Here is a 23,158-nt window from a genome sequence, read left to right as displayed (position 1 = left end):
GCAGAGGCTGATATGCTGCCAGCGATTAGTAAGTGAAATAATGAATCTTGCATTCTAGACCGCCATTGTGAGTAGGCTGAGTAAGCAGGAGTTCCCAGCAAATTTTCAGTTAAATCTGGAAACCTAAAATAAATAATGAAACTGGATACAGTGCTGCTGGCTTTCACTGTTGTCGTTTTTAATGATGAATTTGACAGATTTGCCCCTAAGTGATTCCTTGAACAGAAAGGAAAGCTAATGAGCTGATTTCTATAGCCCCTTTTTTCATTTTATTTTTTATTAAATTTATTGGTGTGACATTGGTTAATAATCTATAGCCCCTTTCAAATGAAATAAAACAGACTAGCTGCACTCTTCTTCAATCTTAGTTTCCTAAACTCCATTTATTTCAGACCTTTTTCCAAAATTATTTTATGTCTCTCATGAGCTGTACTGCTGGTTAATTTTTTCTCTATAAACCAGCCCACTTCTTAACAGTATATAAATTTGTTTGAAAGGGGAAGCTATATAAAGAGAAGACTTCTATTAATTTCCAAATAGGAGGTAAATATAAAAAATAAAATACCATGAAAACTAGATGTACATTTATTAAAAATAAAAAAGTTGTTTAAAATATCTTAAAATATGAATTTAAAATAAAAATAGAGGAAATGCAAGTAATAATGTATGTAAGCTGTTGACATTGTATGAAAAACTTAATATGTGCTAGCTCACTTAGTTTAATTCTCATAGAAACTCTTCCCAGTAAACGTGATCTCCACGTTTACAGATGATGGCTCTGAGCCCCAGAGGAGGGGCTTGGGGTGGGCAGAGTATGTCCATTTGAAGCAAGAGCCTTCCAGGACTGCAGGACAGAGCCCCCACATTCCACATTCCCTCTCCTCATTCGTCCAGGCCACCCTTCCCCCCAAATCCTGTGCTAAATGTCCCAGCATACACAACAATGACTCAGGTTTTCACCAAGATATGGTTAGATTTCCAGGTCTTTTGAAAAACTAATCAGGAAATATTTACAATTGTTATTTTACAGTTCTCAGCTTCTAAGTCTAGCAGATCCTATGCAGCTGGTTAATGAATATGCGATGCAAATAGGAGGCTGAACATGATCAGAAATCTTTCTGACACAGAGAAGGAATGGGGGTGAGTTGGGGGAGGAGGGAAGGGAGAACCAAGAAGCCGCTCTGGGGAGGTGAGAGAAGAGGAAACCTAGGACCATAGAGAGAAAGGAAACTGGTGCCACCCAGGGAATAATCTGAGAAAAGGACAGAAAATTTTATTTCCACGTGATGTGTGATGTCATTCACCCTTTCCCATGTCTGGTTCTATTTTTCTCCTAACACACTAAAGATAATCACGATACAATTTCAAGTGTTACCTGTGTAGCACCTGAAAGTATTCTGCATCCCCCCAGGGTAGCACATGCACCATGGAAAACTGCCTCAGGTGTCATCCACTTCTGTGGCTTTAATTCCACTTGTAGGACGATAACTTGGAAATTCATATTTCCTGACAACCTCTTCCCAGAGCAACTGACATCACCATATAGATGTTCAATACCATTATTTCCAGACACACTGGCCCACTTTTGCTGTTCCCTCTACCTTTCCCTTCAGTGATTTGCCTGCCTGGTTTCTAATGCTCACATATTACCTCCTCAGAGAAGCCTTCCTGGACCATCCTAACAAAATAAGCACACCTCCCCCAGTTACACCACACTACCAATTATAAGGCCACCCCCGCAAACTACGTCCCCTTGTTTCCTTCATAGCCCATGCCACATCTACACCTTTTGTTTGGTTGGTTGGTTATTTTATTTCTCCATCTGCTAGAACATAAACTCCATGTGGACAGGGATTCTGTCTTTTTTGTTGAAGGGGGGCTTGGCTTTGGTAGGCGCCCAGTAAATATTTGTTGATTTAATAACTAGATTAATCTGTGATGACTGACAATAAATGATTCTATGAGGAGAGAGTCTACAGTGTCTCATACCACCATTGATAATGGCCACATACTAATGGATAAGATTTTGTAGCACTTTACAGTTCAAGGAGCATATTCTCATTATTACTATCTGACTGTTTGTATCCCCCAAAATTTATATGCTGAAATCCTAACCCCCAAAGGTGATGACATTTGTAGGTGGGTCCTTATGTCATAATGGGATTAGTGACTTATAAAAGAGGCTCCCGAGAACTCTCAGCTCCGTCCGCCACGTGAGGACCCACCAGAAGACACCAGCTATGAACCTGGCAGAGGGTCCTCAACAAAACGTGACCATGCTGGCACCTTGATCTTGGACTTCCCAGCCTCCAGAGCAACAAACTTCTGTTGTGTATAAGCTATGAGATCTTAGCATATAAGCTTAGCTTAACTTAAGCTTAGACTGTTCTATAGTATTTTGTTATAACAGACTAAATAAACAAACTAAAACAGTTACCAACCTTTTTCTTTTCACCAGAACTAATTAAGGTAGATACTATTTTTATCTTCGTTTTACCCCCAAGGAAACTCAGGCTAAGTAGGTAAAAATAACTGGCGGTACACTAGATGAGAAGGGCTGTCAGAAGTGTACACAATGCCAAGTGAACATGCCTGGTTTTCTTACTAGGGTGACCAGTCCTCCCAGGTCTCCTAAGACTGTCCTGGTTTTAGTGCTGAAGATCCTGCATCCTGGGAAAACCAGGACAACCGGTCACCCTATCTTACCCAGGAAATTGTAAATAAGTCATTAGACACTTCATGCAATCAGATCCCTGGCCATCGAAAATGCAATGACTAAAACATGGGGGATGGGAGTGGGGATGGAGTTTAGAATCTGAAGATATCAAGTTACTTGATACCTAGTTGATGAACCCACCCAGCTTGCTTCAAAGAAATGCTGAGGCAGGAAGCCGTTAATAACCTTCAGACAAGAAGTGGACACTTAGAGATGGCTTCTGTGGTCTTGCCCTGGAATACAAAGATGGTAAGTAGGTCAGCCTGGTTATCTAGCTTCATGCTCTCAGACTGAATCTGATTCACTAAAAGTCCAAAGCATATTCTTTGCAGTAGTGGAGCCAACCCCTCCCTACAGACAACCTGACCAGAAGAAACCAGCTTATTATTCCAGAAAGAAAAATTCTTCCTCTTCCAATTCAATACAATTTAACACCTATTTCAATACTTCAGAAGTCTTGACTAAATCATTCTGGTAAGGTAGCCATAACAATTTCACATGAGCTGTGTGTGTGTGTGTGTGTGTGTGTGTGTGTTGCAGGGAGGTAATTATTGCATAGGTGGCATTGTCTGCTCATCTAGGTAGAGTCTGTAGTGTTCATTCATGCCATTGGGTAATTGAAGTGAAGCAATTATGTATCATATTTTGAAAGAGGCATTAAAAGAATCCACCACTAGATGATTCAGACTTAATTATCCTGTCTTTGCAGCAGCTGAGTTCAAAGCTCAAGTAGAGAACACACCGACTTCAAAGGCAGAGAGAATTGAAGGTGCTTCCCGGCTTTGGACTCTTCCTCTGCTTGAGGTAAGGATCACGAGCAAGCTTCAGGTCTCTGCCAGCAGATAGTCTCCCAACAGGGATTACCCTCTCCCTGGAGACATCCCAGATCTGGTAGGACACCCTGAACATGCAGCTGTCACGTATTCTGAGTTGTTATGGTCTGCCTCAGTTTTTCTGTTTGGTTTATTTATTTTTCATGTCACTCTTGCTCACCAAGAAGACTGTGAACATCTCTAAGAGAGAATAGAAAATTGGTTGGAACTACATGCTCAGTTTTGCCACATTCAGCCGTGTTAAGAGGGTTGCTCAAGAGTCTGGGCTTATTTTTCCATCCATTTCAATGGGGAGCCCAGCACAGTGGCAGAAAATACTGACGTGTGTCTCAACCAGCATGGTGAGGATTAAGGAGCTGCTGTGATCTCGCTGCTTTGGGGCCAGGTCTTGAATCACCTCAGTGACCAAGATCCTGCCAGAGCAAACAACTCTCCCACTTAAGAAATTTTTAACTTGTCCATGTTGTGTATGCAGTTTGGGGAAGAAAGATTTGGTGTGAATTTTCAAGGTACTTGTCATTACAGATCTTGATGTAAAATCAGATGTGTGGGCTGAATCCCTTGAAATATTCTCTACTTCTTCCCATGCCTGTTGATTTAGACTTCTTACAAACATTTTATCTTCACCATTAGGTTAGAATATTCTTAAAGTCTAGGCTTTAAACCAATTGAACTAAATTTTTCAACTTTTGCCTGTGTTTTAAAGGCTACATTTCATTCACTCATCACTTCTTTAATCAATTTTTCCAGAGTGTGTCAAAGCTCTCCCCCATGAGCAGTAATGGCAAATTGATCTGTCTCAGGAGTTTTCTCAATTGTACCAGAGTTTTCTTACCTCTAGTCATTGGAATGGCTCAGGCATGGGCCATCTCATTAGAAGTGTTATTCTGTCCATATGTTGGATGGAAATGTAATGAGTTCTGAGGTTTCGAATCTTGGAAAGAAGCAATTCCTCAGAAGCAACAAAATAGGTAACTTGGCCGGCAGGGTTTTAAAATCATCTTGGATCCCTCTTAACAGGGAACTCACCCTGCCCTTTCTTGTCAGCCAAATTACTTAACCTTTTAAGAGTCATCACCTTGCTTGATGAGGTTCCTTTCCTCCCCTGCCCATAAATTATCATCCAAACCAAACAATTCAACTGAAAGTTACATACAAGCCATCCCTTTATAGCCCAGAAATTTCATTCACTCATAAACTTTTTAGAGGAAATATATGTATTTCTGTATGCAATTTTGAGTTCCTGGATCTCCATCCAAGTAGACCACTTTGGAAACCTTCTTTAACCAAGAAGGGAAAACAGGTTTTTTGCTGCCGGAAGGGAATTTAAAACCTCACTTGTGCCCAGGAAAATATGAAGGGATTTGCACTTGATGCTTGAAAATTTCCAGGTGCTTAATGATTTTTTTTCACATAGAAGAGGGCATCAAGTAACTCCTATTTAAAATTCCCAAATTAAAATTAAAAATTCTAGCATGTAACAAGTCATTAAATGAAAAAATATATAAACACAAAAAGTAGGAGCCAGAAGAGCAAGGTTTGATTCCCAGGTGCCTGACTTAGTGAATAATCTCAGAAAGGTCATTCAGATTCTCTGAGCCTGTGTCCACGTGTCCAAGATGGAGGTGGGATAGCATCCACCTCAAAGAATTGGTGTGAGCTTTGTAAGTGGTAAAGAAATACAAATGTATTATTTTAGTTGTGATTCTATTAACAGGTGATGTATCTGCTTTGGTTAATCATGCTTTTTTTGCTGTAGAAATGGAGAGCTATTTGTATAATGGTTTGGTTTTCTCATTTTTTTCACCATGTTGTAGAACCTTTCTTAGTTAACCAGGATCTTGTAAGTTGGTCAGTTAGTAAATATTTATCGAGGTCCTACTATGTGCCAGGCAGAGATATAATTTCTACCTTAATTTGCATGCAGATCATGGGTATAAATTTTTTGGTCTAACGTTCTTTCCCATTGCTATCCACTGCTATGAAAAATGGTTTCCTATTTTAAAAAGTTTGTCATATGCCTTCCTTGGCATGGCACACCCATTTACAGTTCTTCGCCTGTAGATATTAGCATGACTACATGTTAGGATGGCCTCATCATTTGTTAAAATGTGGAAATATTTCTATACTCATTGGTGTATAGCCACAAACCGGAGCCCCAGGAGTGTTCCCCTTACTCCCGTAGTCCCCTTCATCTTTGCTATTCCCCTGTCCAGGAACCCTTGACCACCCCCAGCTCAACTAGCAGATCAAGGAAGACCTAGCATAGATGGCAATTGGACCCAGCTCCTGAGTCCATTCTGAGTATAAGCTGTTAGTTAATACATCCTGCCTCCCAGAATGTGGAAGAGCTCACACTTGCTTACCCACTCCTCAAATTTCCACCAGCCCTCAGATCATTCATTGCTTGGCCAGAGACCCTCCTCTCCTACCCAAGCCCCTGCCCCTTAGCTCTCACTGTCATTCCTCTCTGCTTCCCTTAGTGTTGCCTCTATCCTGACCATCCTCCAGCCACCCCTCTTTAGCCCTGCCCCTGGCATTGCTTCCCAGCTTCTTCCTGTAGATTGTCCTGTATAACCCAAACCAACTCCGCAGGGCTGAAACATCACACTGAATGCATATGGCCATAGCAGTGTTAAAATATTGCAATAACTAAGTATTAATAGTAAGTAGTCACTACCCTGAGTCCCGCCCCACCCCCAGTAGCCTACACAGATTACTCCTCCAAGACTTCTGCCCTCCCCACAATCCACTACCTAACCTCCCCAACTGTGCCCCAGGACTGTGGCCAACATCTTCCCTCATGGGTGCATGTGCTCTACTTAGCAAACACATGCCTTTCCAATCACCTCTGCAAAGAATTATAATGTAGAGTGAGGTAAGGGCTGTTCCTTCATTTAATGACTCACTGATTCATTCTACCAATACTTATCAATCACTCACTGTGTCCAAGACACTGAGCCGAGCTCTAGGACCTCCAAATGAGATGAGGTCTGTGCCCTCATGGTGCTTACATTCTGGTAGGAAAGATGGACAATAATCAAGAAAACAAAAATACACACATAAATAAATATATAATTTGACTGAGGAAAGGAAATGAGATTAGTTTATGGAAGTCAGAAATGGCTTCAAAAAGAAGGCTATATTTGAAATGGACCTTTAGGTTCATAGGGTTTCCCCAGGCCTAGGTGAAGGGGAGCAACATATGAACACAGGCACTGGGCAGGAAACATGGTGTGTGGTTAGGAACCGGGGGCTCAATGTGTCTGGACAGTGGGATGCATAGAGAGGGCTCCTGGGATGTTCAGTGGGAAATGTAAGCAGGCTGACTGAGCCAGCCTCCTTTCACACCTGAAGGTAGACTTACTCCATACAGAACAGACAGGTCAAGACCCTAATTCTCAACCTCATAGCCCTCCAGCAAAATGCTCACATCAGCGTTCATTAATCTGAGCTTGGGTCCACTGAATACACTGGGCAGCTTGTGCACTAGACAAAATGCCAGTCCAAGGGCTGAGTAGGGCAGCCCTTGCTCTCCCCACCAAACCAGATACACTGGTATGGGGTGTTCCTAAAACACTTTTCACTGGCCCCACTCTCTGCCGGAGGGCGCCTTTTCCCATTTCACACAAAAGCCCAAGATAGGCTAGCAACAGCCCTGCTCAGACACTCACTTCTCCAGTCAGACTTCCCTATTCCTTTCAGGTTAATCCTCCGGGACACTCCTTTGTCTACGTCACCCCACTCCCACCTCTATGGCCTTACCCGTAGGCCCACACAAACCCCTTTATCAAACTTATCTTGGCCAACCACCCACATACACACCTCTCACAATGACCCCTTTCCTGCATCGAGATTGCTCCTGAATCCCAGCCCCTTTCCAATCCTTCCTTGCCCAACCCCTCCTTCTGTCTAAATGCACAGCTTCCACACTGTTCTCTTCTTTGACCACCTTCACAAATGCTTCTCTGATTTGTTTCATGTTTGGGTGTTAACTCAGTGGGAATCTGTCACATGTGGGTCTCTGGCATGTGTAAATGCAGCAATGATACCTTACAGGTTATAAACTCCCAGAACTATAAACAAGGTCTGTGAATGTGTTCCTCACATGGTTGTCAGTAAAAGAAACCCATGTTACTGTTGTTGATAGTACCTGTGCTTCATTCATCAAGAAAATGGGCATTAATTCATTGAGCTCATTAATTCAACAAATATGCATTAAACAATTAATATATGCCAAGCACTAGCAATATAACAGTGAAGAAGATGTGGTCCCTCTCCTCAGAGAAGATGTTTGTTAAGATTTCTTTTGTGTATCGACTATGCATTGATATTGTACCAGACTTTGGAGATACAAAAGTAAGACAATGCCTGCGATGAAGGGACAGACAAGTAAAGACAATCACCACACAGTGTGGTGCCTACTAAGGTCAAGAACTGCTCCAAATGCTGTGGAAACTCAGAAGGCTAACCTGGCTCACTTCACAGTCTCCAGGAAGAGACATTCATTCAATCAACCTTTCAGTATTTACCCACTCCCTACTGTGTGCCAGTCACTGTTCAAGGTGCTGAGGTGATGAAATTCTTCCCTGTGAAACCTAAAAATTCCAGTAGGAGAGACAGGCACTAAACAAATAAGTAACTGTAAATTATGCTAGATGATACTAAGTGCCTGAAGAAAAATGAAGTGAGGAGGGGCACAGGGAATGTCAGGGTCACGGGGATGAGGGGGGTCCTTGTTTTGTATAGAATGGGTAGGAAAGGCTTCACTGAGGTAACACTTGAAAACCTAGCCATGTGATTTTTCCAGAGGATGATTGTGTCAGGCAGACGGAACAACAAGCACAAAGATGTGGGGGTACAAGATGCTTAGAGTGTTCAAGAAAGATCAAGTCAGCCAGTGAGGCTGGGAACTGGTGAGCGAGATTGATGTGTTAAAGAAGGAGATCAATGAGAAGGTAGAGGTGTGGAGTAAGGGCATGGCCTTACAATTGGTGGAAGGGCTCTGGATTTTATGCTGAGTAAGACTGGGAACCACTCAAGGGCTTTTATGGGGTGGGGATGACAAGATCTGACTTTCATTCTAAAAGGCCTATTCTGGCTGTGGTGTGGAGGATAGCCAGAAGAGGGCAAGAGAAGTCGAGAGACCAGTAAGGAGGTGACTGCAAACACCCACATGAAATGATACTGGCTTAGTGTGATGATTGGAGGTATAGTGGTGGAAGTGGTGAGCCTGCTTAAAAGCTCATGGTGTTTCAGATGCTCAAACAGAAGCATGCGTATTGTACAAAGTGCTTTGGAAGCACAGAGGAGACAATGCAATGATGAGCCCAGTGCAAAATGATCTGGCGAGGGAAGCTTTCACAGAGTGGACACTGGAGCTGGCCCTGGAGGATGCGTTCACCAGACAAAATGTGGGTTGTGATCCAGAGGCAGAGGGGCAGAATGGGGAAAGGAGACAGACAGACAGACAGACAAGTGTGTTTACGTTGGGAGAGTTAAACAAAAAGCCCTCAGTCACAAGGGAACTGGCAAATTGAGGAATAGCACATAGTTCAGTGTGCCCAGCTCAGAACAGTTACCACTTAAACAGAAGAGGAAGGACAGGAGCTTGGGAGAATTTTGGAGCCAATTGTGAAAGACCCTGATTGCCATGCTAAGAGCTTAAACCCTACCATGGTAGGCAAAAGGGAGTCATCAAGGGTCTTTAAGCAGATTTGCTGAGGCCACCTTTCTAAACTACTGACTCATTTGTTCTAAAACTCAAGAATTAAGAATTCCTCGCCCCCACCCTAGTATCCTTCTCAAGGCATATCCAAATCAGTACATTTATTGTAAGACTCTTGTTCATATTGCATTGCATCATATGTATTGTGTTATAATCATCTGTGTGTGTGGCTCGCCCACTAGTCTGTGGGAAGCAGAGATCAGAGGCTACACATAGGTCATCTTTACATCCTCAGCACCTAGAACATGTTCTGATGTGTTCAATAGATGATTCCTGGATGGATGGATGGACGGACAGACAGATGGGATGAGTTCCATGAATGAGCAATGAAAAGGAGAAAGCCTAGAAATGCTGGGGGGAATTGACCAATAAGAAAGTCAAGAATAATTGAGAAACCTTAAATGTTGGTTAACTGCAGATGCATATAAAAATGGACCAAGTCCTTTGGGGATGTTTTCTCCTGTGGAATGTCTACATCTCATCTGCTCAGACCATATACCCTGGAATCAAGGCGAGAGCTACTCAGCGGGCTCTGGACTATGGTGAGTTGGATGCTGTCAGAAGCCAGGCTGCAGCCCCCTAGGTGCAGTCTGTAGCCCAAACCCAGAACCTCATACTGAGCTGTGTCATGACGGAGACAAGCTCTACTGTTGGGTGGTCCACTCACTTATGCAGAAGGTACTAAGATGGCTGGGAAGAAAATGTTGCCTAAAAATAATCACCTTAACAGTAGGCATGTCCAAACACAGACACAGACTTACTCATTCTCATTCTCTCTCTTCTCTCTCTGTTTTTCTCTCTCTCTTTCCTCCCTCTCTTTCTCTGTCTCTCTCTCACACACACACACACAGTGAACATCTCAGAGCTCTAGAGGAGAATGCACTATAGTACAGAGGAAAGGAGATTTGGAATAAAAGTAATGACTTAGAGTTCAAAAAAGGGTTTGACTTCAATAGGAACTTAGAGTTCCCTGAAATTGTGTGCAAAATTTAATGAGGATGATGATTGTACATTTTTCTCGAGAGAGGCCCTGTACATTTATTTGATGCACAAAGGAGTCTGAAACACTGAAAGACTGAGAGCCACTCCATTAGAGGCACAGGCAGAGAAAAATGTCGGGCTGACATTTTCTTTGGGCTTAATTGGGATGAGGACAGATTATATAGAAACAAGGAATGGTAAAATCAAAGTATATGGGCCTGTTTCTCGCCTGTAAATTTTTGCCTAAGATTAGCTAAATTATCAGTTGATATTCACTAAGGTCCTGTGTTATATGAGCGTAGATGAAGAAAGTTAGGGATAAAGAGATTTTGTGACTTGCAAGATCACACAAGCTAGTATGGGACAATGTTGGGATTCTAGCCAAAGCTCTCCAATAGTGCCTTGGTTCGTTCCATCTTTACAACCTTTACATTTTACTGTTACATCCCCACACTGCAACATTACTCATGGTGTCATAGAGGATAAAATCTTTTCTCCTTCAACTCATTTCCAATAAGTGGAAATGAGCTTAAGCTGCAAAGTAAGGGGTAAAGGTAAAGCTTCCTCCTTGAGAAGGTTAAAATGAAAAGATCACTCTTCATTACTTTGTAAGTTACTTTTTGCAAGCTCCTTAATGTGGAATAGGCCTCGTTTTTTCCTCTTTTATGTTCTGTAGTGCTGCCACATCAAGACAGATGTATCCCAAATAAAAAGCAGTGGTTTCTAACCTTTTTGGAGTCCTGGGATCCTTTGAGAACACGATGAAAATGTGGGCCCTCTCCCTGAAAAGTAGGTTTACAGTTCTGAGTACACAAAACACAGAGTTTATTTTTGTATTATTACTTATTAATTATTATACTATTTTCCATATGAACAACTGTAAACCTACTTTTGCCCACCCCTATATGTACATGTGCAACCAATCACAGTCTTTATTAGAATTTCAGGGGGTTCAAAAGTTCCCAAAGAGGTCCATGGACCTCAGGCCAAAAATTCCTGAGCTGAAAGAATCTGGGCCAGTGGGGGGAACTACTTTCTGGGACTGGCTTCAATAAGACATAGAGTCTGGAGCCAAATTGCCAATATTTGACTACTGGGTCCCCCAGTTCTTTGCTGGGTGACTTAGGTGAGCATTAACCTCTTTGAGGTTCAGTTTATTCATCTGTAAAATGTGGGTAATGATAATATTTTGCACTTTTCCTATCATACTGCCCTGTGATAATATTCTTTGGCCTTGGCCAACAATGAAAATCTCTCATGCACTTAGCACTGGGGTCTCAAGCAACATTATTAGCCCCTCTGATAACCATTGTTTCCATGTGTGCAGCAGGGACGACAATCATACCCACCTGGTGTGATTGGTGTTTCCTAAGTATCTAAGAGCATGCCTCACTCAATAAGGTTCACTAGTGTGTTTAATGATATGACACCATTGCCATCTTTGTGTATGACCAATAAACACTTTCTTTGGTTCTTTCACAGGCGTTCAAGCCGGGATGGAGATGATTGAGCAAATGGCCAAAGAAAGAAACATCCCAGATTTAAAAGGTTCTGAGTCTCTTGAATTTCTGAAGGTTGATTATGTGAACTACAATTTTTCAAAGTAAGTGAAAAAGAAGAGCATTGTTAGCAGTTAAATTCATCTTTAAACTCGCAGGGTTGTGGATATGCCACCACCTGTTCTGGTGTAGCATCAGGACCTGCAGAGCAGAAGTTAACCAGCCTTTGGTGAGAGGCTTATCGGATAAATGACCAAAGGAAAAAAGGGGGCACGAAGTTGACATATAGCGCGGCATTTGGGTCTGAACACCTGGGTTCAGGTCATATCTCTGCTGCACACTAGCTGTGGGCACCTGGCGAATCTGCTCAGAGTCCATGTCCTTGTGTCCTTGCCTCTTTCCTGAACTGAGAATTCCAATCCAACACAGTAGTCTGCTGTGGCCACCTGGTCCCTCATCTTCTAAAGGAAATTCTTATTCATTCCATTGCTACCCTCACCCCCATAAACCTAGAAGTTGAATTCAACCACAGCCTCAAAATTAAATCTACTCTCATCAAATTTTTTCATATTTTAGTAAAGGTCAGCTAAGGTTTCAGAGGTCACTGGGCACATGGCCTTCTGCCCTCCTGCGCTCCAGACCTTTCCTCCTCTGGAGCAACACAATTGTCTTCTACTGGCCTCAGGCAAAGCAGTCCCACCCACTCGAGGGCACCAAAGACCCTTCCTTCACACTCTAAATGCTTTTCAAAGTAATTTTACAACCAACAAGTCTCTCTTCCTAAGAAGAATTCTGGTGGCAGCTATAATCTTTTCTGCTGTGTTATAGCAACAAAATCCAATGTCAAAATCAGTAAACAGTAAAAGTCAGGTGATGTCAGAAATGCAAAGACACTTTATGAAACTGAAACTGCTTGCTGTGCAAGTGTGAGTTGATATCCATAAAGACAGCATAGGGACATCATTGTCAGAACAATAGAATCGCCACATTTGTTCAGATCCTTATTACACCTAGCCCAGAGTTTTGATATTGTATTAATTAGGAATAAACTTCCGTTGAATATAACAGCAAACTACGATGGCTTAGATGTAATAGAGGTTTGTTCTTGTCTCACAAATAAGAGGCTCAGAGGGGACAGTGGAGGATCCCTATGGAAGCCCCATCAGTATCCCACCACCTTATAGTTTCTTGCTCCACCACCCTCAGCTCTGGCTTCTAGTTTCAAGGTTGTCTCGAGGTCCAGAATGGCTGTTCAGCCATCAAATTCGTGTTTCAGGCCCCTGAAAGGAGGAAGAAGCAAGGATAAAAGGACTCTTATAAGCTGAGTTAGTCTCCTCTTCAATTAGTTTTTTTCCCTGAAGTTCCACTCTAATAATTTTCCACCTATACAATAATGGACAGACCTTAGGCATATGGTCACATGTATTAGCAAGGGGGACTGGAAAATGAGTTTCCCAACCAGACCGCTTTGTCATCCTGAACAAATTCAGGAATGGTTTGGAAAGAAGAAAGGGAAATGGATGTTCAGGCAGCAACGGGCAACCTGTGTCGTAGTTGCCCACAAAACCCCCAGAGAAAGTGCAGGGAGGGGATGTCTTTGTCCATCTTGAGTTCAGTCTTAAAGGTTAGCAAAGAATCAAGCTTTTATAAGCAGTTCTCTGTAATTTACAATTTACCACAATGCTTTATCAATCAGTGATGATTCCCTGCTACTCTAACCCTTTAGAGCAGTAATTTCACTTCCCTTTATAACAGTAGTTACAAAGAATGGGTAAGACCCATATGTATAAAAATGAAAATATTTCCACGATACCTCTTCCCACAGGGAGTCTCAGGATGTGTGACAGAGAGTAAGTAGGAAAGGGTGCAAAATTGGGGGGAGATAACAAATAATCATTTCTTATTAGTTATCACATTGATGTCTTAAATTTTTCCTAATCTTAGCTCATAACCATGCCTTGCTACTGCACAACCATCATACACAGGCGACCTCGTTTTGTCTTTGTAACCTACCTGTAACACTTCCTCTGAGTGACTAACTGGAAAAGGGTAGGTGTCTCACCCAAGGTTGCACAGCTAGCACAAACCTTGTCTCCAAGTCGAGTGTCCTTTGCTCAATCACAAAGTGGCAAAGCTTAGTGGTTGGGAACACAGTCTGAGGACAGATTGAGGAGGGTTCCAGATCTGGTCCTACTACATATATGACAAGTTTTTTATCATCTCATCTTCGAATTGCAGTTTGCAAAAACAGCAGCAGCCTCATAGGATAATTGTGAGGGTTAAAATGAGCTAAGACACATGAATTGCTTACCACAGTGCCTGGCAGGGGGTAAATCACTCAGTCAATGTTCATAACAATACTTTGTCATAATGCAAGTGGCCATCTGCCTATGTGGGTTACATGCAACCTACTGCATCCCAGTTACCTGTTTGACAGCTTAGAGAATCCTACGGGAAGTCAACGCTCTAAAATAAGTTTCTCAACTAGGGAAGATACTGTCCACATAGAGGGGATTTGGGAAGAGGAGGAAAACACCCTTTTGATTGTCCCAATGATTTGGGGCAGAGGCACTAATGGCATTTAGTTGGCAGACATGCCAAATATCCCGCAATGTTTATAACAGTTGTCTACAAAAAATAATTGTCCCACCCAAAACACTAGTGTCCCCCTCCATTTAGGAACACTGGACAGCAGGAAGAAAAAATACTGATAGCCACTGCACCTCCTTTTGCCTTTAAAGAAATTTAAAAAGTCAATTCTTTGCAAATTTGTTTCTAAACTTGCTCTCTTCCCTGGTCAATGAGACACAGCAGCTTCCTGCCCAGAGTTTGAGGGGAATTAGAAGGCCGTGCCTGGAGGCAGCAGGGCAGACCCGAGGTTCCCTGCTCCGTGGGAATTCAGTTACCTGGCGGGATTTCTACAACCGCATTTCCGATTTTGTCTGTCTTAGAGATGTGCTAGAGGAGTCGCACTAACTTCTCTGTTTCTTGTTTTACAGCATAAAAATCAATGCCTTTTCATTTCCAAATACTTCATTAGCCTTTGTGCCAGGGGTGGGAATCAAGGCACTGACCAACCACGGCACTGCCAACATCAGCACAAACTGGGCAGTCAAGTCTCCACTTTTGTGAGTATTCCCTGAAAAGTCGGCTGCTGTTCTGGGGGGAAATGGAGCAAAAACCCAAAGTGTATAAATTTACTGATGTTTTTGATGTTAGTATTCTTTCTGCAACCATTAACACTCTTTCCCAAGAGCATTTTTCCATGAGAGATTTAAATCAGAATATCTCTCCTGGGGCGGACAGAGGGGCAGGGGCTGAAAATCATCTTTACCTTAAAGGCAGCTGCTGATAAAAATGTCCTTTACAATTTCCTAAGGGCTACAAGTCCCAGACTATTGGAGAATTGGACATGTGCTCAACATTTGAGACCCCCCAGTGAGTCCTGTGTGATCTTAGTTGGCCACTCAACACCCTTTGCCATCTGTGGGGGCATGTGATGGGAAAGGGAGCCTTCCTACCTCACAAGGAGGCTGGAGGATGATAGTCAGCTTCAGCCCAATTCTTCCTTAGCGAAAGGCCTTTGCACCCTCCTTAGAAAGAAGGGATCAAATTCAAGGTATGCTTACAGACCACCTACTATGTGCACGTTGCTATCCTGGGTGTAATGTTTAGGTGTGCCTTGGTTTGTGCCTTGGAATGACACACTCATTCCCCCACTCAGTCATTTGACAACCATTTATTGAGTTGTTAGCCTGTTTACCATTTATTCCCATCTCAAGAACTCTAAGAACTCTTACAGACTGGAGAGAAATGATGTATTCTCCTATAAGTAACATGGGTTCAGGTATCCATTCTTATCTTCGCTGACTCATTAGCCTTACATTGATTGCATGCTTATTTTGCATCAGGCCATGAGCTAAGTCCTAGGGACATGGACATGAGTAATACACATTCCACTCCTTCAAGGAGTTCACAGACTACATCTAAGTGTCAGTTCCCCAACCATGCCCCTCCTACGTAAGGTATGGCCAACTTTACCCTCTATGTTCTCACTCTAAACAAGCATTGTATATGCATGGTGCGCAATATGTACACAACCACATGGGGGGGCAGAGTGCTCAGGATAAAATACCTGCAAGGTCTCTAAAGCTGTCAACGTTCACCTAACTCATTACTTCATTTGTTCAGCAAATATTCACTCAGCACCTCCTGCTCCTACCTATTGTAGGTACCAGGAATCCAGAGGTCACAAAGGTCCTGCCCTCCACGATCTCAGAGTCTGTTGGTAATCATAGAACTGAGCCATCTCCTCCCCTGCCAAGGCCTAGGTAACCTTGCACTTTTTCTCTCAACAGCCAAGACGTAGGAGGAGCTGATCTGTTTCTCTCTGGAGTCTACTTCACCGGTATCCTTATCCTGGCCCAAAATGACTTTGGTCACCCAACCCTGAAGCTCCAAGACTGCTACGCCCAAGTGAGCCATGCCCACGTCTCCTTTACCGGAGAACTCAGGTGAGTGAGGATGGCCCTGTGGGCAGTGGGTAGTCAGGGGCTGGATTCTCAGGCAGCACCTAGGGGAGGTTTATAACCACAGGTATGGTCCCTGAGTAAGGCCCTTTTTCCCCTTTTTTCCTAGTGTCCTGTATAACTCCTTCGCTGAGCCCATTGAGAAACCTATTTTAAAGAACTTAAATGAAATGGTAAGACTTTAGAGATTACAACACCATGGTAAAATGCCGTCAGCAGCATTTCTGCCATGCTTTTATTAATTCTTAGTCAGTCAACCTTCACTGAGCACCTCCTGTGTGCTAGGCACCATGCAAGGCACTTTCACACACATCATCCTACAGCGTCCCTTCCTCAAGTTCTTGCCACAGGGCGAGCAAACAATCAACAAGAATTTACTTATCTTGTACCTACTGCATGCCCAGCACTAGGCTAGGGTCTGTTGGGAGTATAAAAAAAGAAATAAACTTATCCTTTTAGGAAAACCAAACTCAATCTTGTGAAATAATAACTGAATGAGGACTTGAATTTAGTACATACTTATATGATAATTAGATTGAATTGAAGGGGTTCACAGAAATGGGAAAATTACATAAACAGAGACTGAAGCATCCTGGGAGTCACTTTTAGAGGATGCAGGACTTGAACTGGGCCTTGAAGTATAGGTAGGATTTGGATAGGTAAGGTCTGGGAAAGAAGAAAGGATATTTCCGGCCAACAGAAACAGTGTAAGTTAAGATGGCTTCCAAAACTACAACTATCTAGATTCTACAATGGAAGTCCAGGTGTGAGGAGGGGAAAAATGGAATTGGCCGTGTGCCCACCTTCCAGTCCTCACCATAGCCTCCCTGAACCCTTTACCCACAATTTGTGGGAGACAAGGAAAGGGATGGAGAGGACTGCCAAAGAAGGGAAACTCCCTTCTGGAAAAGAGGGGTAAAGATGGTGTCTGGCTATCTCCTTCTCCCTGGTGCTCAGCTCAGTGCTTGGCAGGAAGTAGGTTTTTAATGAATGTCAGGGAGGAAATCAACGTGCAGAAACACTGAGCAGCCTGTCTAATGAGGTTGCCCGCTGGCTAAGGGACTCTGAGTCCACCTTCAAGGCCCTCGCACTTGATCATTCCTTTGTTCAAAATGAGGCATGGCTCTTGGACTCTGAGAGGAAGCCAACAGTTAAGTTTGCCTGGAGTTTATATATGACTTGGAAATCATAGAGGCTTTGCCTCTGGGATTCCCTCGAGCCACTGGGGATGAACGGAGTGCTCAAACCACAGCTGTCCGGCTGGGCCAGAGCAGGTTTCAAATACTAGTGAGGTGACTCCTGGAGACTCACTTAACCTCTCCAGTTTTCCCATTTGTAAATAGGCGACGATAGTGCTTACCTCCCAGTGCTGTGGTGAGGGTGAAACGGGGTTAAAACAACAGCTAACACACACTGAATGCTTACTACAAGCTGGGAAATTTTACACGAATTACCTCAATCTCTGCTCACAATAACCTGATGAGGTAGATGCAATTATTATCCCCATTTTGCAGGTGAGGAAACTGAGGACAGAGAGCACAGATAACTGCCCAAGGGATTCAACCCAGGCAGCCCAGCTCCCAAGCCTCTGCTAGTAATCACCACACTGAGTGCTTAGCACACGCCTGGCACACAGCAGGTCCATCGATTTTGGTACCCTTCCTTCTTCCTCAAGATGAGCTTAAGTCTGATTCAAGATTATTTGCTGATTCCAAACGGGGTTCTGGTCGAAACAGATGCCTGATCTCATGGGCTGTCGAACCAGCCCAACAGGGAAGTAAAGGCCCCAGCTGTAACCACTCCCAGCAGCACGGCACCGATGACAGAGGAGGGAAAAGGCACGGCAGGTTCCCTGGGTGTGACAGCACCAGCATGGACTGGAACACATGTCCTGTCATGCCACAGGAAGAAAAGGCAAGGGCACATTCTTTCATGGGCCTCACTGGGTGTGGTCCTAGCTGCTATGAAGTTCAGTCAGCATTCAATGACATGCCACCCATGCATACTAACTTGAGGCCCATAGGCATCAACTAATTTAAGAGAAAGTCTTGATGACTAAAGGGAGAATGTCTGCTAGCCTTCATTTGCAGGGTCTAAGCCCATAAGTAGAGGTTTCCAGTATAGTACAGTAACCTGCATTTTTTTTTTTAATTCCTTTTATGGCCAGCTCTGTCCCATTATCACAGGGGAGGTGGAAGCACTGAATGCCAATCTCAGCATGCTGGAGGGTGAGTCCCTGAGCTGTCTCTTCTGATGGTTTTTCTCCCTACCTTCCCACTCTGGTGTTCTCCAGGTTTGCTTTTCCACACCCTGTAGCCCCGGCTCTTCAGTCTGCTTTCTGCCCTGCCAACTAGAGCCATGGGAAGGGGTGGGGGGAACACGGCCTGTGTATGGGACCTGCTCTTTGCTGCTACCACCAGCTTCTCTGCAGGAAGGGGTGGCTGCAGGAGACTTGGTGCAGTTCAGAGAACTAAACTCTCAAAAGCTTTAATCCCAGCTCTGGCACGAAATCCATCTTCTTCACAATGATTAATGCTGATCTGGGCCAGGTTATCCCCTGGTTCTAACCCAGTCATTGGCTCTTCTCTGCCTTCAGGACCAAGTCCAAATACTTTAACGTGGACTACAAGACCCACCTGCCATGCTCTGGCTCCTACTTCCCTCTCTCCACTTCATCTTGCATCTTTCCTGCTCCAGCAGTCAGACTGCTTCTCCTGCCCTCACACCTCATGCCTTCGCTCATGCTGTCCTCTCTGCTTAGAAGAGCTTTCTCCCCCTTCATCCATTTAGTCATTTAATAGATATTTATTAGGTGCCATCTGCCAACACTGTGCTAAGCCGTGAGGGATACAGTCCCTTCCACTCCCTACCCCTCAGCCATTCCTTGTCTTGTTCACTCTTCTTTATCTTTTAAGGCTCAGCTCAGGCATAGTCTCTTCCAAGAAATCTTACCTGATGCCCACACCCCAAAGTTCTGCCTCCTCTATACTCACATGATACTTTAAAAGTATCTCTCTTTTTCCACTCCACCCATTCATTCACCAATGGCACAGGCCAGGTGCTGTTCTTGGTGCTGGGATGCAACAGTAAGCCTCAGAAACAGAAACCCCTGCCCTCATGGGACTGATGGGAGGGGACAGACAGCACGCAAGATAATAAGTAAGATCTATGGCACCCTAGTGATAAGTGATAAGAAGAAAAATAAAGCAAGGAAGGAGCTGGGGAGTGGTTTTCATTTTAGATAGTGTAGCCAAGGATGTCTGTATTAGATAGTTTTCCATTTTGGATGCTGAGCAGGTAACACACAGTACGAATCTGAATGAAGTAGGGAGTGAGCTACTCCTTGATCTGGGCACAGAACATTCCAGGTAGGTGAAACTGCAAGCTCACAGGCCCTGAAGTGGGAACATGCCAGGTATGCTGGAGGAACTATGAGAAGGCCATATTGAGAGCAGAGGGAGCAAGGGGGGAAGTAGCAGGAGATGAGGTCAGGGAGGAGAAAGCAGATGGTTAGATCTCCAGGGCTCTGTAGGTCATTGCAAAGGCTGGCTCTCAGTCTCACTCTTGCAAGAAGCCTTTGGAGAGTTCTGAGCTAGTGTCACATGATGTCACTTATATTTTCACAATATCACTCTGACTTCTGTCTATTAATAGTAGACAGGAGGGGGGCCAAAGGGGGAAGCAGGGAGACCACTTAAGAGGCTACAGCAGTGACCCACATGAGCAAGGATGGCTGCTGGCCTGGATGAAGATGGGGAGACACATTCAGGTCCTGAGTGTACCTTGCAAGTTGAGACAGTGGTGTTTGCTGACACACTGAAGAAGGGTCATGAGGGGAGTGGAGGATGACCCCAGGTTTGACCCTGCACAGCTAGAACATTGGAAGAATGGAATTACCATTTACCCACATGGGGTAGACTGTCAGAACAGGTTTGTAACAGGACCATCTAGAGCTCAGGTTTAGATCTGCCCTTACTACACTGTATTCTAATATCCTGGTTACATGTCTGTCTCCCCACCAGACTGTGAGCCCCATGAGGGCAGAGGCTTTGACTCAGCTCTATTTCTCCAGCACCAGGCCCAGTGCCAGCCCACACAAAGTTAATAAATGTTAGATTGATGAAGGGATGACAGGAAATGGACAAACAGACTGATAAATGGGTATAGGTGGATGAAGGAAAAGTGATAAGTTGGGGAGGTAGGGAAAGAAAAAGGAGACGGAGTGAAGAAAGAACTGGTCGAGCATCGTCCTGTCCTAGCTTGCTTTGGCAACTTTCTTTACCTCTGGGAGCCTCCCTCCCCTCACCTGTAAAGTGGTCAGATCCTGCTTCCCTCCCAGTATGGTGATGGATCCCTTAAGATTGTGAATTTGAAAGCAGTTTTTAAAACTATGGTGGCATAGGGTAGTATTGTTCCCTCGTTTTGGCAAATCACTTCATGTCTTCTTGCTTCTCATCTCCATCTGTGGAATAAACCAAATATGGCGTGCAAGAAGGGACACTGTGGTGGTCACGTACCTTCATCCAGACCGGGGAGGAAGTCTTCCTACCAGAGCACGAGGTGGTCAGGAAAGCAGCACCCCAGGCCTGGTCGGAAACTGAGCACTGCACTGCCGTAAAAACAGGCTGTGTCAGGCCCTGAGGTCCATGCTTCGTGCGTGCCACACCCATCGTTTCCTGGCCCCTGGCCCTTGCCTGGCCTTCCGCTTTGCTCCAAAAGTGACAGTACAGAAAATGACACAAATCAGTAGCACTGTGCATAAGAATTTCATCGGCCTCTCCAACTTCGTGAATTTTACTCCTGTCTGCCTGTCTGTCTCTCTCGATATTTCTTTTTTTAAATTATTTCTAATTACAACAGTAATATATGTTCAGTGTAAAAAAATAAGTTCTAACTACATAGGAGGCTTCAACATAGAACTTGAAAGTCTCTCATTATACCAACCTAATATGTATTGCTTAATATTGACAAATACCTTTTGTTTGTCTAATTTCCTTTATAAAAAATAAGAGTGTGAGAGAGAGAGAGAGAGAGATTAGAAGTGTATATACCAAAACTTTACTCAAGTTTCTTTCAGGGTAATGTAATCTAAAAGGGTGTTTACTTTCTTCTTTTGACTTAATTACTTTTCCTTGGTTTTAAAAAGTGAGAAGGACCTGAAACTAACATAATATTGAATGTCAACTATAATTTAAATTAGTAAATAAATAAATAGTGAACATGTATTACTTATGAAATAGGGTAATTATTATTTTAAAGAACAGAGAATTAAAAATTATTAAATTACATAACAATTTGTTCTAGGTATACATTAATCATATGTTATGCTTTTAATGAATGTAAATCTTTTTTGCTTTATTTATTATTTAGTTTTAACCAAGATTGACAACTATACCTTGCTGGATTATTCCCTGATGACTTCTCCAGAAATTACTGAGAACTACATTGACCTGAATTTGAAGGTAACTATCATCACCAGAGTCCTCATCCTGGCTATGAACAGCCAGTACAGGCGTCCCTTGGTATCCTCCAGGGCTTGGTTACAGGACATCCCCCAATACCAAAGTCTGGGATGCTCACGTCCCTTATATAAAGTGGCATGGTGTTTGCATTTAACCTATGCACATCCTCCTGTATACTTTAAATCGTCTCTAGATTATTTATAAAACCTAATACAATATAAACGTTATGTGGATAGTTGTTTAAAAAACTACATGCTCAGTACAGACAAAACCATCATAGGCCTAACTGCATAGTGCACGTCAGCAACAACGTAGCTTTTTAAAAAAATAGTTTTCATCTGCGGTTTGTTGAAGCAGAACCTCTGGATACAGAGGGCAGACGGTATTTGGGGAACAAGTATTACATGCAGAGGAAATATACCTACATGCTCTTCAAATCATCTCCATCTCCAAGCAGTTCCATGATGGGTATGCTCCTTCAAAAGACTTGAACATTTTCTTGACCGCTAAATGATTGTTCAGATCACACAAGATATGTCTGTCTGCTTCCAGAAAAGTATCACAATGTCTTTGCCTCTGGGAGTAGGTTTGAGGCCAGGAGGCAGCAAGGAGAGTGGTCTGCATTTATTAGAACTTACCGTATCAGTAATTGTATACATTGGTACTTGTATCATTCTCAGATTAGTCAGTTTAACTGAGGGCTGCTGACCTCTGTTGGGGCCATGAGCACATGAAAATGGTGTTTGCCGATTCTGGAAAATTGATCAACGGCCCTTATGTTTCGCTTTGCCCCAAAGTTAATATCACTGTTTTAAAAAATGCACATTGGCTTATATTTCAGTCACTCAGATTAGTTGAATACAGCGCAACCACCATTTTGTACTGACAACCACCAGCGAACGAGGGCAGCGTCAGCAATGCCGCAGACTTTGTCCTGCACCCCCGAAACCCATGCCGCACTCAGGAACAAGGGGTGCAGGTGCCGTTCAAGGTGCTGTGTTCGACTCAGTTCAACTCAATAACTACTGGTTGAATGCTTTAAAAAATGCTTTAAACCATTTAGAGTTTGGGGGCCTCCTGAGTCTGTCTGTGATACCCCAGATGTTCAGCGATCACAGAGTTTGAAAGTCAAGGACTTGACATCTCTACCTGGCATCTCAGGAACTATTCAGAGCTGTCCCCTCCAGCTAAATGCATCTGCCTTTCTTTCTCAGAGAAAGGGACTGACAAGGAGCTTCTCACTGGGTTAGAACCACAGTGGACCCACATGCCCAGGTATATGCTCAACAAGTCATCAGAGCTTTGAAACATAGTCACTAGTCCAAAAGTCAGAAGGCCTTATTGTTTTTTCCTCCTGGAATGAGATTCTGAAATTTTTCTCATTCTTACCTGAGAGGGTCCACCTTCTGT

At 43.4% G+C, this 23,158-nt stretch overlaps 1 protein-coding gene across 1 annotated transcript in view; it reads left to right on the top strand.

Moving 5' to 3' along the window:
• Positions 1 to 3,480: 3,480 nt before the first annotated feature.
• The window catches only part of BPIFC (BPI fold containing family C), a 36,834-nt gene continuing 17,156 nt past the window's right edge, over positions 3,481 to 23,158 (top strand). The window contains exons 1-8 of the mRNA XM_024579342.3: positions 3,481 to 3,520; positions 9,696 to 9,819; positions 11,741 to 11,861; positions 14,757 to 14,885; positions 16,116 to 16,271; positions 16,396 to 16,459; positions 18,454 to 18,514; positions 21,657 to 21,748. Of these exons, the coding sequence (XP_024435110.2) occupies positions 9,696 to 9,819; positions 11,741 to 11,861; positions 14,757 to 14,885; positions 16,116 to 16,271; positions 16,396 to 16,459; positions 18,454 to 18,514; positions 21,657 to 21,748 (747 nt within the window). The 5' untranslated portion in view covers positions 3,481 to 3,520. The remainder of the gene's footprint in view (positions 3,521 to 9,695; positions 9,820 to 11,740; positions 11,862 to 14,756; positions 14,886 to 16,115; positions 16,272 to 16,395; positions 16,460 to 18,453; positions 18,515 to 21,656; positions 21,749 to 23,158) is intronic.

This window comes from Desmodus rotundus, chromosome 3 (genome assembly GCF_022682495.2).
Source record: "Desmodus rotundus isolate HL8 chromosome 3, HLdesRot8A.1, whole genome shotgun sequence".
NCBI classification, from domain to species: Eukaryota; Metazoa; Chordata; class Mammalia; order Chiroptera; family Phyllostomidae; genus Desmodus; species Desmodus rotundus.
This window is presented reverse-complemented; position numbering and strand designations above follow the sequence as displayed.